General features: G+C 40.8%; 1 protein-coding gene across 1 annotated transcript in view; it reads left to right on the forward strand.

Moving 5' to 3' along the window:
• The first annotated feature begins 3,876 nt into the window (after nucleotides 1-3,876).
• The window catches only part of TBXAS1 (thromboxane A synthase 1), a 229,291-nt gene continuing 219,559 nt past the window's right edge, over nucleotides 3,877-13,608 (forward strand). Inside the window, exon 1 of the mRNA XM_086468110.1 lies at nucleotides 3,877-3,974. Within this exon, the coding sequence (XP_086324236.1) occupies nucleotides 3,877-3,974 (98 nt within the window). The remainder of the gene's footprint in view (nucleotides 3,975-13,608) is intronic.

Here is a 13,608-nt window from a genome sequence, read left to right on the forward strand (position 1 = left end):
CAGAGTTTTGTACATGGGCTTTGTTAAAGCTTATACATAAACTAGTCTCTGATTAATCTCATTTTTTAAGCTGTTCTGTGGTATTTCATTTGAAGTATTTTGTGACTAAGCTGTCTATATAACAGAATTTCGTTGATCTGAAGACTACATTACAAATTTCTATACAGACAAACTACTGTAAAATTAAAACTTAACACCTTTCTAGATATCCTTCATCTATCGTAAAGTTGGTGTGGCTGAGCCTTAATTAGATTATTATAGACCTAAAACGTGCAAGGTAGAATAGCATGAGAGGAGTTGAATTTGGTCATTAGCAGGAGTGTATGGTTAGTCTAGGTGGTGTAGTCATTAGCCTCTGAAATATGTAAGACTACATTTTCCAATTGATATGCTTTGAAGACAGGTCAAAATCCTTAACGTGATTTAGGTCTACTGAGAAGGTCCATAATCCTTCTTTTTAATAAGCTCTGTATTTCATGTCAGAACGATACTTGTGTATGCCAGGCGTTGCTGAGGCTCATTGCAACACTTGTATTCATTCTGAAGTTGAAATGCCTTGTTTTGGAAGAGCATTTACAGAAGATATTCTTGGAGTCATAGCAGACAGGGCTTTAAGGCATGAAGGCTTCCTGGAAAACCTGGATTGCCTGGGTGCCAGGTTTCCTTTTTTTTTTTTTAATTTTTCATTTGAGGAACAATTCAACTTCTCAGACTTTGAATGTTATAATAATATACTTCCCTTTTTAATATTTACTGCTGCAAATGTTCATGCAGACTGGAAGCTCTGGCTGTTTGGGATTGAACTGCTTCTGTCTTGTAGGTCTGCCATTTGCTGGGGAGCTCCGAGGCTACAGTTACAGCAGTGCTGGGGAATGAAGGATGAGATGAGTGTCTTGAGTGTAAATTTGTTTGGAAATTTTTGTTGTGGTTGTTGTTGTTGAAGTTTCTGTTGAACAAGGTGGTGATCTGTGGATTTTACTTGCTATGGAAGAGCAGAGCTTGGATGGCACTGTGTCAAGGAGCTGTGAACCTTGGTAGATGCAATCTTTACTGAAGCCTTGTGGACGCAAATGCAGACAGTGCTGCTGACTCATAGCAGTCTGACAGGAAAAGGCTCTCTTCCACTTTTGCTTGCCTCTGCCTTCCTCCAGCATGTGGTTAGTGAGAACTTCATATCTGTCTCTGTAGTTCTTTGAAACCATTGTCATCATCAGCCTGACCAGCATGGCTCCACAAAAAGAACTGGGAGGTTGGTAAAAAATATCTGTGCTATTAATTAGTTAATTAGGATGGCGTTTGTCATGTAAAGGACCTGTGAAGAGAGACACAGGACTGATAAATAGCCTGTTTTTGCTGCTGACTCCCTGACTCTTTTCTCCCTGCCTCACAAAGCATCATGTGGATTTTTGTGAGTCTTCACGGAGCTGAGATCCTTAATTCTGAGATGATAACTGTGAGCGCATGGGTCTGTGGTGAGGAGTGCTCCAGGTGGGTTTTAGAGGCAATGCTGCATGCCACCCTTCTTAATGGTTGGAAGTGCTGAGTTAAAACTTACTTTTCAGTAAGAAACAGGTACCAAGGCTTAAAAAACAAAACAAAAAGAAAACCCCAGCATCAACAACAGAAAAGGATGGTTGTTTTTGTTGGGAGCTTGATTATGTGTTCTCTTCCAAATTGGATGCTGATGTGAGAGCCTGTTTTCTTTCATAATGTGTGTGTTTAAGAACTATTCATCCCACCTGCCTCTCAGTGTGACTAGGAAAAGGCTCCAGTTCTTCTTAAAAAATGAGAGGTCTGCACTTGACTCTGTGTTTGCTGACAGGACTTTTGCCATTGGCTTTAATAGGAGGGCATCACTCCTTTATGTGCAGAAAAATGTCCTTTAATTAAAAAGCCAAGTAAATTAATGCACAGAGAGATTGTAATACTATTTCTTACCTTCTACAGTTGTGGTGATTGGCTTACTGTTTTGAAGAGACTTTAATGCATATGGATATTTGATTTTTCCTTTTTTTTTTTCTTAAAGTCCCACAGGATCAGTTGCTGGTTGGGATTGGCTTGTGCCCACTGATTAATTCCTTGTGTCACTGCTCTTGAACCTTGCTGCAGTTGTTCTTGGAGAACTTGGCAACAGAATCAAACCGGCAGAGCTCTTATTGACCCAGAATAGCAATAGCATTGTTAATACAATAAGCAAGGTTTTCTGTGAACTACTGTGCTGTTCTGTGGAGCTGATGAGCTGGTTAACACCTTTTACTTATTCTGCAAGGATCTGAGGCTGGAAGGGAATTAATGCAGTTGTGAAGCACGGAGAACCAAAATAGCAGTGATTCAGTTAGAGTAGAGCCAAATCTTCTTAAAATTAAACTCTATTGTGTTAGAGACTTTACTTTTTTGATACCTATATTATTAACTTCTCTGATAAGAGCAGGAAATGTAATACAGTGATATTGGAGAAGCCTTGCACATTAAATCTTAGCTATTATCTTGGGGTTGTGTGAGAAGAAACCACTCTTCATCTGGTGTGTTATGGGAATCACATGTTGCAGAATTTCTGTTTCTCAAGGTTACCATATAATTCACAAACCTAGTTTTTTGGGTAGCTTTGATTTCCTTAACTTTCAAATAGGTTGTTTGGAATGGGTGGAAAGGCTGCAGTACCTATATGGAAATTTCTAATTTCATAAGTAACAAACGATACTGGACAGTTCAGGGAATTTTGTCATGAGCAAGAGTGTTTACTTCCAAGCTGCTGCTGCTGATGTGGTAATCCTGAAGATTTTTTTAAGAACAGCATTTAGTAACTTTGTGTGTAACAGATTGGTGGCCTTCTCTCATAGAAGTCTTCAAGGTTTTCTTTCTGGTTGAGCTTTCTGATTGGACTGGATCAGATGCTTGAAGCAGGGTTGAGGTTTGCTGGCAGGAAAATATGGAAGAAAGATGAGGAATTCATATACTACAGACAAACCATTTTCTGAACTGCAGTCAAACCTTGAGTGTTCAAGTGCAGGTTGTTCAAGGGAGTGTAACAACTTGACTGTGCCACAATGCCGAGATAGTAGATGTGGCCATATTGATGTTAACCCTGATACTAGAAATACAATGCAGGGGTAGCCAAAGTATCTCTGGAGAGGCTGGTTGATGGTATCTCCAAGGAGGCCACTGTATTAAGCCAGGAAAATTTGCTGTAGTACTCATGAACCAGAGATAAGGACTAACGAGTGTGATGGATCCTGACTTATGGACCCTGGTCCTACAGCTGGGTTTTCCTGCTCATTAGTTTTACTTCTTATATATGTGTTCTGGTAGTCACATTAGAACAGTTTTCCCCTAATTCCTCCTTTTAGTTGTGATAATTTAAGGTTTAGTTTTTTCCATTCTTTCAAGGTATAACCGGTTGCAGAAATGCTCTATTTTTTGTTACTTCAGAGAATGCCACTGTTTGTATGTCAGGGCACCCCTGAAAGGTCTTTAGATTCTTCTTCCATGATCAGTACCATGGTCAGGCTCTCTCCCCCTCTTTTTTCCCCCATGCTTTCCCCAGTTTCTCATACTTGATGTCTAAAAACCTATTCAACAGCACTGATGTCTCAAGCAGTGGGTATGTAAATATTTACTGGCATGACAGTCAACAACAGCGGGACGGGGGAAATTGCTACATCCTACCATTCAGGGAACCTTCAAGTTCTCTCTCAGAGTGTGCAGTCGATGAGAACAGGAAAGGTTTGCAGTTTGTGCTTGACTTGATGTGTTTTTGCTCTCTCGGTTCCTGTTTTGTTGCAGATGTCATTCATATAGCTGTGGAAGGCTTTATCAGCTCTTGCAGAGACTTTCCCCTGCACACAGCACTCAAGGCTGGAGCTGTAGTGGAGGAAAATGGAGCCTGTAGATCTCCTGGCATTTGCCTCTATAGAAGTGAATGGTACAACAGTCACCGTGGCTTTGCTGGCGGTCTTCCTGGTCCTGCTGTATTGGTAAGTGATAACGGTGATATGGGCTGTGTATCAGACACAAAGCCTGCTGAAGTTCCTCTAACATCTATAGAGTCTTTTATTTATAAGGGGAAACTGGAAGGTGATTGGCTAGAAGGGACACAGAGGGGGAGCTGGTTTGTATGCAGAGGTTGAAATAAATACTCGGGAAACGCATTTTAGAGAATTCTCTCCTTGTAATATTTTCTCGTAAGTGCTTTACCAACAAGCTGCTTACAAAAATTGTCTCAAAAATTAAGAACTTACTATTGTTGGTTTCTTATTAATTTCTGTAGGCAGCAGGAGCATTGGTGCTGGTCAGAAAGAAACAGAGTACTTCTTGGGCCTCTTCTCTGTACTATGCTTCACACTTGTCGCTTGCCAGGTTTCTTGGCTTAGGTGTACAGACACTTTAACTGCTGCTTGAATTTCCTCTCTTGTTCTTTCCACACTGAGTAGTGGACACAAATCAGAGTAACAGCAGCCCTAATGGTTAGAAAGGTAGGCATTGCAGTGAGCTGTGCTGAAATGGAAAAAACCCACCCTGTCTGGATAATTTATTTCAGAAATTACATTAGCTGAACTGGGAGTGCTTTTCTGACTGTTTTTACTTGAATACCTCTTCAAATCCTGCCTTCCAGTCAACTAATGTTTTTTTTCTCACTTGTATGTGTGTTCAAGAAAAAGTTTCAGGGGTGGTGGCAGAAAAAGGACTTCTGGGTCAAAAACCCAAAGCTAATCTAGAAGGGAATAGTGATGGCACCATGAGTTTAGCACAATTGTACCAGTGTAAATGACAGATCACTTCTGCATATATTTCTTTATTCTTTGACCCTGTTGAGCTTTGCTCAACTTCCTTTTGTGTCAAGGGAGGGTCTAGAGAGGCTAAAAAAGAGTCAAGTGAAGCCCATAATTGATGTGTGTTGCCATATCAAGTAGGTGGGTGAGCTTGCTTTCTTAATAAGATCCGCCCAAATCGTCACAAACGTTCAAGTCCTACTTCCTTTGAATTTTACTGTGAAAAAGAATGGCAGCACTGGATCTTTCAGTAAAACCATGCTGTTTAGCTGCTGATCTGTGCATGTCTGTGAGCTTAAGGGGATGAGAGGGAGAGCAGAGGCACATCCACAGTTCAGAAATGCAGCAGATCAGCTGGTAAGATCTGGCGATCTGTGAGTCAGCTGAAAGAGCCTGATGCTTCCATGTAGTATCTGTCAAGATGTGCTAAGGTCTGTAGAGACACAGAACTGCTCTGTGTAAATGTAGGATACGTTTCCGTGAGTGCTTCTCCAGAACTTCCTTTTCTGGTTCAATTTAAGGAAGGCTGTTCCTCCCCTTGAAGTTGAGACATGGCAGTTTAGTGCAGAATTTGGTCTTGCCATAAACAAACCTAGCTCTAATTGCAGTCTGAAGTCAAAGTTAAACTAGGCTTCTGGTTAAACCAGGCTTCTGGTTGTGGACAGTCAGCTGCTGAATTATGTGCCTGCCATATAAGTTTCTAAAAGTCCAATTTAGGAGTGAGATGGGAACTTCCCTTACAGCAGAGGTACTCCATTCAGTGTTTCTCCTTTCCTGGCTGAAGGTAACTTCTGAGAAGGTATGAAGTAAAGGAAGCTGGAGTTTTATATGGGAAAGTGTTTTACACTCTTACCTGCCAATGGTTATTACTAAACAATCTTGCTGATATAGAGATACAGGTTGATTTTAAGTAGCTTATTAAATACAGGTGCCTATACGTCACTCTTTGAATGAGAAGCTGGTGTTTCTTAAACTTGCAATGAAATATGCTAGGCAACATCTGTGGGCTATTGGTAGGTTTGCCTGGTGGCTAAGCTATTCAGATCCATTTATTTCAGTAAAATGCGGTGACTGAACCTGTAAGGTTAATGGCTTGAAGCATATCTGCAAGAGCGGTGGTTGTTGTTCAAACCTGTCAACCTATTCATTTGAGTGTCTATTTTTGTAAAGTTTTTTATACTGCATGTCCGTTTAAACAAATGAGTAAAACCCAATGTGTGCTCACCGCTTCCTTTATTCATCACTGAAACCTTGGGTTCAAGGAATTATTTAAAGAGTATGTAAAAGGTTGCTAATAGAAATGCAGGTCCTTAATTCTAGAGGATGCTTTTATTACAATCATGTTGCATACCCAATTGTCTGGCTTTTCTAGAAGTCAGAAAACACAAGTGTTATGTACGGCAGAAGTAATAATAAAGTAGTAACTCTTCACGTTCCTTTGACATTTTTGTTCTAAGCCTTATTCTCATTTTTTTAATAACTTCTGTATTCTTCTTTTTCTAGCTTTTTCCGTTATTGTATCTTTTCAGGAGGGGAGTCATGGGGGAAGGGAGGAATGAATATTTGCTGTTGTAAATTTTGTTATGGTAGTAGCTTGTGATTGATCGGGGTCATATTGTGTCAACTGTTGTGTGAGTGCAAAGAATAGGCAGTTTGTCCACCTTGTTGGCTGTAAAAGGCTTACAGGCTGAACAGAAGGCAGTTCCAGGTAGAGAAGGGAGTCAATAGATTTGATGCACACTAGAATAGCAACATGGTGATGGCAGCTGTTGTGTTACTGAGCTATTTCCTTAGCATGATTTTTGTGGATGGGGGTACTTGGTGGTTTAAATGACAGCCTTGAGCTGCTGCCCGTCAGCTTAGCCTCAGTCACTGTTAGCATATGTATTGTAAAGCCAGCTGTGATTTATCACAGTTCAGTTGACAGGTGGTATCTTGCTAAGTTGTGATAAGACCAATCTCTTCACATTTTTGGGTAAGGTGAGGTCATATGAAACAGGGAGAGAAGCAAAGGTTGATTGAGAAAGGGAGGAGAGGCTGTAGCTGCATAAAAATAAACTTCTAGAGAAGATGCAGGTTTTAGGAGGAAACTTGATTATTTTTTTTAGACTGTCATTTATGGTACAATGAAGATCATCAATAACTGTTTGTAACAAATCCTTTAATAGCACATCTCTGATTTCTCACACGTCATCATCAGTGTGATATGAAGGTGATGCTTGTAGTGTATTGTGTCAATTTTAAATCAGTGGAAAATTCAGCAAATGTAATCTCTCGGTATTTGTCTTCCACATGACCTTAAGTCAGGTATAAGGAAAGGCTTTTTAAGGTAGTTGGTTTAATGTCAGGAGTAGAAAGAACAGAGAAGCTTTTGGGTACATAGTCTCTTCAGATTTGAAACGGGAACAACCACCCTGAGATTGCTTTTTTGGTAATCTGTTAATTAACAAGCTGCTCAAGCCTGCTTGCTTTCCCCCATTCCTGGACTTAGTTGTCCGCTACTCCCCCATCCTTACTACTTGCTCTTGTTAGGTCGAAGTCTCTTGCAGATCTCATATCATGGATTCTTCAGTGGCTGTTGCCACCTAATTACTTTTGTGGTAGGCAATGAAACTACTGCTCTACTGACCACAAAAAGGCATAGTATGGCTAAATACATAAAGTTCAGCAATACCAGTGACACAATGCTGAGCACACTTAAAAAATCTCTTGTCCACGTCCCACCCACCCCCTGTGATTTCTACTAGCTAAACTGATAATCAGAGCAGTTTCTTTAAAGAGCACTTTCTTTCTCAATTGCAAAGACTGCTGTCTGTATTTGCTTAATTTCTGTGAATCTCAGAGTTTTTTTTCAGGCATGAAATAAAAACAGACACTTAAGTGAGGAATGAGGTTAAGATTTACAAATCCCAGTGATACTCTCTTTTGAAAAATACAGTAGTATATCTATTCAACATATTGTTCCCTTTCATTTCAAACATACTCTGAGCTGGGTATCCCATGCTTGGTTGTAGCTGCAAACATTGCTTTGTGTCTTTCTTTTTGCTGTCTGTGAAAATGCTTGATAAAATGAAAGCAGGAGTTTATCTTGCTTTAAAGTTTAATGTACCATAAGCTTAGCATTATGAAGAAGCTGTCACAGCATTCAGATACCTGTGTTCAAACTGGATTATCAGCTCCTTGTCTAAACAAACCTGGGTTTTTTTAGAAACATGGAGGTTGGATGGGAGGTGTTTGTTTATGTTTGTAAGATACGTGTCTAATTGCATGCTTTCAAACATAGCAAAACTTATACTAGCAATGTTCTTGTCTGTTTCTGGAAAGCTAAATGATTCAGAAATGCCATTCTTACATTGAAGTAATAGTAATGATCACTTCTGTTACACAAATGTATAGAGAGATTGAGAGATTTGGGTTCCACTGGATATACATACTGTCTACCCATAGCATAACAAGTCAATCCTGACGCAAAGCATTTGCAGTCTCTGATCAAAAAAGAATGGAAACTAAACTTAGTATCTTTTTTCCTCTAGCCTTAAGACTAGACATTTGCATATGTTTAGATGCTGGAGATACTTAGACATGGGGGATAACATGTGTTAGAGTTCATCAGCTGGTACCATACCTGTACTAGACCACATCAGAAGTTAATCTCAGGAAAGGTAGTATTTTGATACAGGTGACTTCAATACTATTGCTTGTTTGGCATTACTGTACATCTGTGGGTTTGGAAAGGGCTCTGAAAGAGAAAGTTTAGAGATAATCTGTCTCCAAATAAAACTTCATTCTGGTTTTGCAGAACCTTGCTATTTGGGCTTGAGTTAGGCAAAACTGAGATCAAATGGATCTCAGGTATTTTAATTTTTTTTCCAACTAGATGCCATCTAAAACTAAATCTTGCACCGTTTTTTGCTCCTCGAAAAATCAGTAGTTACAAAAGGTGTTTGATTGTTAGAGCTCTAGGCTTATGGTTTGAGTGCAGGCAAATGGTGAGCAGGTTATTCTCCCTAACGCATCCAGGTAATGCTTCCAGACAGATCCAGTATCGGGCAGTACAAAACTTGGATTCTTTCTGGAAAGAGCACCAATTGTGGGTGGGTAGGCCCAAACTCTTCCAGCTGTCACTGCCGCCCTGAAAGGCACAGGGCTGCAGGGACCACTATGGCTGGAAACAGGCCTGGGTATGGAGTATCAACATGCAGCCGTAAAGATGTACAGCTCTGCTCTCATGTCAGGCTCGTTGAGTTGAGAGGTTCAGAGAGGCATCCTAATCCTTGGATATTAAAGCATGTGTGTTTCCTTTGCTGGCAGAAAGCACAGCTTTGCCTATCGTGAGTGCTCAGGGCCTGGTGCTTCTGTGCTGCTGCTGGGCTCTGGCTGCTGAGCTCTCCTCGGTCTTGCACCTCCCTCCCGCCATAGCGGCTGACCTCAGATGTGGGCTCTAATGTTACAGTCCCTAATGAGTCTTCCCCTATTACAACCTTGTAGCTTCTCAGATTGCAGGGAACCCTGCATCAGGTTTACAGGGTCAGAGGCAGGGAAGTTTGGGGTTTTTTCCTTTTTTTTTTTTATATTCTGTTAACCACGGCTGTTGTGTTTTTTTTTCCTAAAATGGCCATTATGTCAGTGGAAGTCATTCTGCTCCCTCCCCTTCATTCAAATGTCCCATTATGAAAGCTAGAAGGATCTGACTCAACAGGAAACATCAGTAAACTGCTGTTGATGACAGAAAAAACTAACAGATTCTGAATTGTCTTTGTCACGCAGCTTTACATCAAGCAAATCTGGAATTCCCACTAACGTGTCAAACATAATTTGATCCCACAGCTGTGCAATGTATGGCTTCGTCTTTGAGCTAAATCAAGCATCTCTAGGTGAGCCTGAGAAAGAGCTGAGTAAGCTACTGAATTACAATTTGGAAAAGTGCCATGCCACAAATGACTAAATACTTTCTTTCTCTGAAAACAAAGTAGATTTGATCATCCAGAATGAAGTTCACTCAGTGCCCTGATTATGCTGCTTTTAGGTAAACAAAGTTCTCTTGTTTTTTGGGGAGAGCAAGAGAACAGTTTTCCATCATTGCTTTTGCAGCTTCAGAGTTAAATTCTCTGGGATGTCCTCAGAGGCTGTTATAACACCTTGGTTATCCTGATAAACATAGCTCAGCCTCTAGTGCTGTGCAGCTTTGCTTTCGCTTGCTTGCACTTCACTACAAAACTCAGAGGCCTCTTATGTTCCAGTTTGTTTTGGTTCGTTTTGTTTTTTTTTTTTTTTTAATTTAGAGATTACATTACCAGCCATGTTTATTTGAAGGCCCTTAAGAGCTTCCTGCTTTTTTTTGCTTTTGTGAAAGGTGCATTTTACCTTAACAACTCTGTGTAAAGGAGCAAATCTCCAACCTATTCGTTCCTCCTGGTCTTTGTTTTTCCCTAAACCTTTTCATGCCACTTCGCATAAAATCCCTCAAGCACAATTTGGTTTTAGTGCATGGAGATTATAGCAGTAATAGTGTGTTAAGGTAGACCTCTGTGGATAGGTTAGCTTCCTTTCATGAAAGAAGTATATTTACCAATCTTCTGGCATTGTCTCCAGATCTAGTGTCCAGTGGAGCATGCTGCAAAGCTGGCTAATGCTCACAAATGCCACCAGGCCAACAGGAGCTGGACACAGCCCTTGAGCAATCCCATTTCTGCTTTCCCTTACTGCGGGGCTTGGAATGGACTGGGTCTGGTCTGGACAGAGTTGCACAGGCAGCAGAGGTTGGCAAGTGCGGGGAATTACTCTGGCTTCTCCATCAGGCAGCTTCTGCCTGGGAGTCTTCTCTGGATCTTCACTTAGCTCTTCTGGATTAGGTCTTTGGTTTTAAATTCTGATCTGCTGTTTGCCTTGGGGCAGGTTGCTTTGTTTATCCTGGCAATATTCAGGCACCTTGCAAATTAATTTTGGGTGCTTTCCGTTAGGTTCTAGGAGCTCCTGCCTCCATCTACTGACTGTATTAGGAACCTGAGGAACTTAACACACTGCTCTTGGTGCACTAAATGGAACTGAAATTAGATGATGAACGAAGGCAAAGTAAACAACCTCCTTAAAGAGAAGACTCTGCCTGTGTGAGCAATGGGGCACTCCATCCCATTGCAAGGGGCTGTCTCTTGCTGTGTCTGTGCATTTAACTGCCAGCTTCTTTAATTGCCAGCCGCAGAGGGGCCTCTCAGGACTGCTGTAATTCCTCTGAACAGTGCCATGAACTCTGCTTTCTCCTGAACCCCAGGGGAGCATATTGGCTGTTCTTGTGACTGCCCTGCACTGGGGTGACTAGTTTTGCATCCTCATGTGCTCCAAGGGGTACGGACTTGTTACTCCACATCTTTCAGATAGCAGAGCAAGTGTCCTGCCAGGCTGGCTGTGCACCTTCTTAAATGGAAAGTTAAATCAATGGGCAGTTTTGACAGGTGAGACTTCCTCAGAGTGCTAAAAAGTAAATCTGTGTTCTCTTGTCTCCCTCAACACTGCTCCCATCATTAAAAGGATTGTATTCTTCTTCACTCCTTTTTGTCTTTGCATCAGGCTTTGTCAATAACTATGTTTGGCGTGTTTTGTCCTCATTGCTGGCTCACCGGTAATTAATGTCTTTGATTGTCATGCCTTGCTCTTCTGTAGGAAATTTTCATACAGTATTTAATGGAACTGTCTGAAAACTATTTTAAAATAAAATATTGATGTATTATTGATAGATTGTCTTTTTTTCAGTTCCTTTTGACATAACCCAAAACATTTAGATGGATGTTTCTATCTGTTATCTCCCTAGGTTTGTTTTTGGCTTTTTTCCACCATTGAAAACAAAGTTTACTGTTCCATGAGCTCAGTGTGTGCTAACTGCTGAGAAACAGCCAGCAGAAAAAGCTCAAAGTATTTTCTGGCTTGGGTCTGAAAATGCATTTATTTCACTTTTATAGGAATAGTGGAGGAGCTTGAGAAAATGACATTCAATGCCTGTCTCTTCATTCCCTTGGTTTATGTGCCATTTCTTACATTGGTGACAATTTAAGTTCTGTTTGCTTATTTGACACGTATTTTCTATGGCTGGAGTGACTGTGCAGGTCAATAGGGATACTAGAGTTTTAGTGCAGGGGTCACCTAGCATGTGGTAGATTCTCCATATCCATTCCTCTGGTAGTTTCTTCCTTGGCCAGTCCCTTCTTTCACTGTTCTGCAGAACTTGTGGGGTTGTTGGGGGAGCTTATTAGGGAAGCAATAAAGAAGGGAAACAGAAAAATATGTTATATTGGTTTGTTTCTTGGACAGGAAAAGAAACGAGATGCCCAGAAGGACTGGGAAGAATGAGTGGGAACAGGAAGGATATGACTCCATATGAATTTGAAGTGGGTCTTTACAGACTGAGGTCAAGTGTGTTTGGGAAAGTTGAGGCTGGAGGAAAGGAGCTGAACTGAGATATATGTTGGGAGTGGGACATGAGGCAGTGGCTCTATGCTTGTGTTCACTTGTGAATTCTGTTTCCTGGGAAAGAATAGTTCCTTTCATCTAGTAGAAACCTTGTGATACTTGTTAGGAGTTGTGGGGTATGGGAAGGATGAAAAGGCAACAGACTTTAGAGGAGATGGGTATTGGTAACTGTATGATCACAAGCTCCTGATGTATGAATGCTCTTGGATGAGAACTATCGGCAGAGTTTTGAACCTGTAACCCTAATTATTCTTTTAACTTATTCAGTAGCAATAAATCTGGTGTAATCTGTCCATGCATGTTTGTGGTTTCTCATCCAAAAAGCTCCAAAGAGCTTTTATGTAAACACCCTCTCAGTAGAGCTATAACAAGATGAAGAGGTCATCGAGGCACGTGGTTTCAAATGTGGGAAAGACATGAAATATAGCCACCCTGGGAGAGGAAGGAGCAGCTAAAGGATCTTCAGTGTGTTGCATGCTAACATGAGGGACAGAGTGTAATGGTGGTCAAGAATGCAAGGGACAGAGTGTAATGGTGGTCAAGAATGCAAGGGCCTTCTTCCATCTCTTAAAATATCAACGTGATCTGTTTGCCCTGTGAAGACTTTAACAAACCTCAATTTTAAGATTTTCTGAAATACTCATCATGGGTTGAGATGCAGCAATCTCTCCAAGAGAGTTGATAGGCTTTGTGGTAGGAAAACTGAAAAGCTGTATGTTTATGTAAGAATAGCTTTCAGTGACTAAAATACTAATGTTCTGGATTGTTTCGTGTCTCTGAAAGTTATGACGTATTGTACTCGGCAGGGTTGAGGGACTCTGGGTTGCCCCAATATTTCCTCAGTAGCCAGTCAGGTCAGAGCTCTGGCCGACTGAGAGACAGCATGGCTTTAAGTAAGAAGAAAGTGATTCCAGAAAGACTTCCGATCCATTCTGTAGCTAGTAAGCGGGGCTGTTCTGGAGTGATGTTCAGCAGCCTTCATTTCTAGATATGTATCTGGCTTGCTTCCTCTCATCTCCTCTTAATATTTAAGAATAGGTGGTGCAAAGATAAGGGATCCCCAGTTTTGTGACAACTATTCCTAGCTATGGCAAAAAACCTTGAGCCTTTCAGATCTCAGAAGAATAGTATTTTTTACTTTGTTTGTCTACCAGAAAGTTTTAGACTTCAGGTCATTTCTTACAATTTGGACACCACCCTCAGTAGTTATGTTTTTTAACTTTAAAAAGTTAAAATTATTAGCAGTAGTTAAGTCTTTAGTGGTTTCACAATTTATTTTCTTTCCTGAGATAAGACTTTTGCTTGATATAAATGTCAGTGCTATCAACTGGAAAACCAGCTGTCTGGTGTTCTCCTAGGACACAGAGCCCTGTTATTC

This window comes from Leptosomus discolor, chromosome 1 (assembly GCF_034619465.1).
Source record: "Leptosomus discolor isolate bLepDis1 chromosome 1, bLepDis1.hap2, whole genome shotgun sequence".
Classification (NCBI taxonomy): domain Eukaryota; kingdom Metazoa; phylum Chordata; class Aves; order Leptosomiformes; family Leptosomidae; genus Leptosomus; species Leptosomus discolor.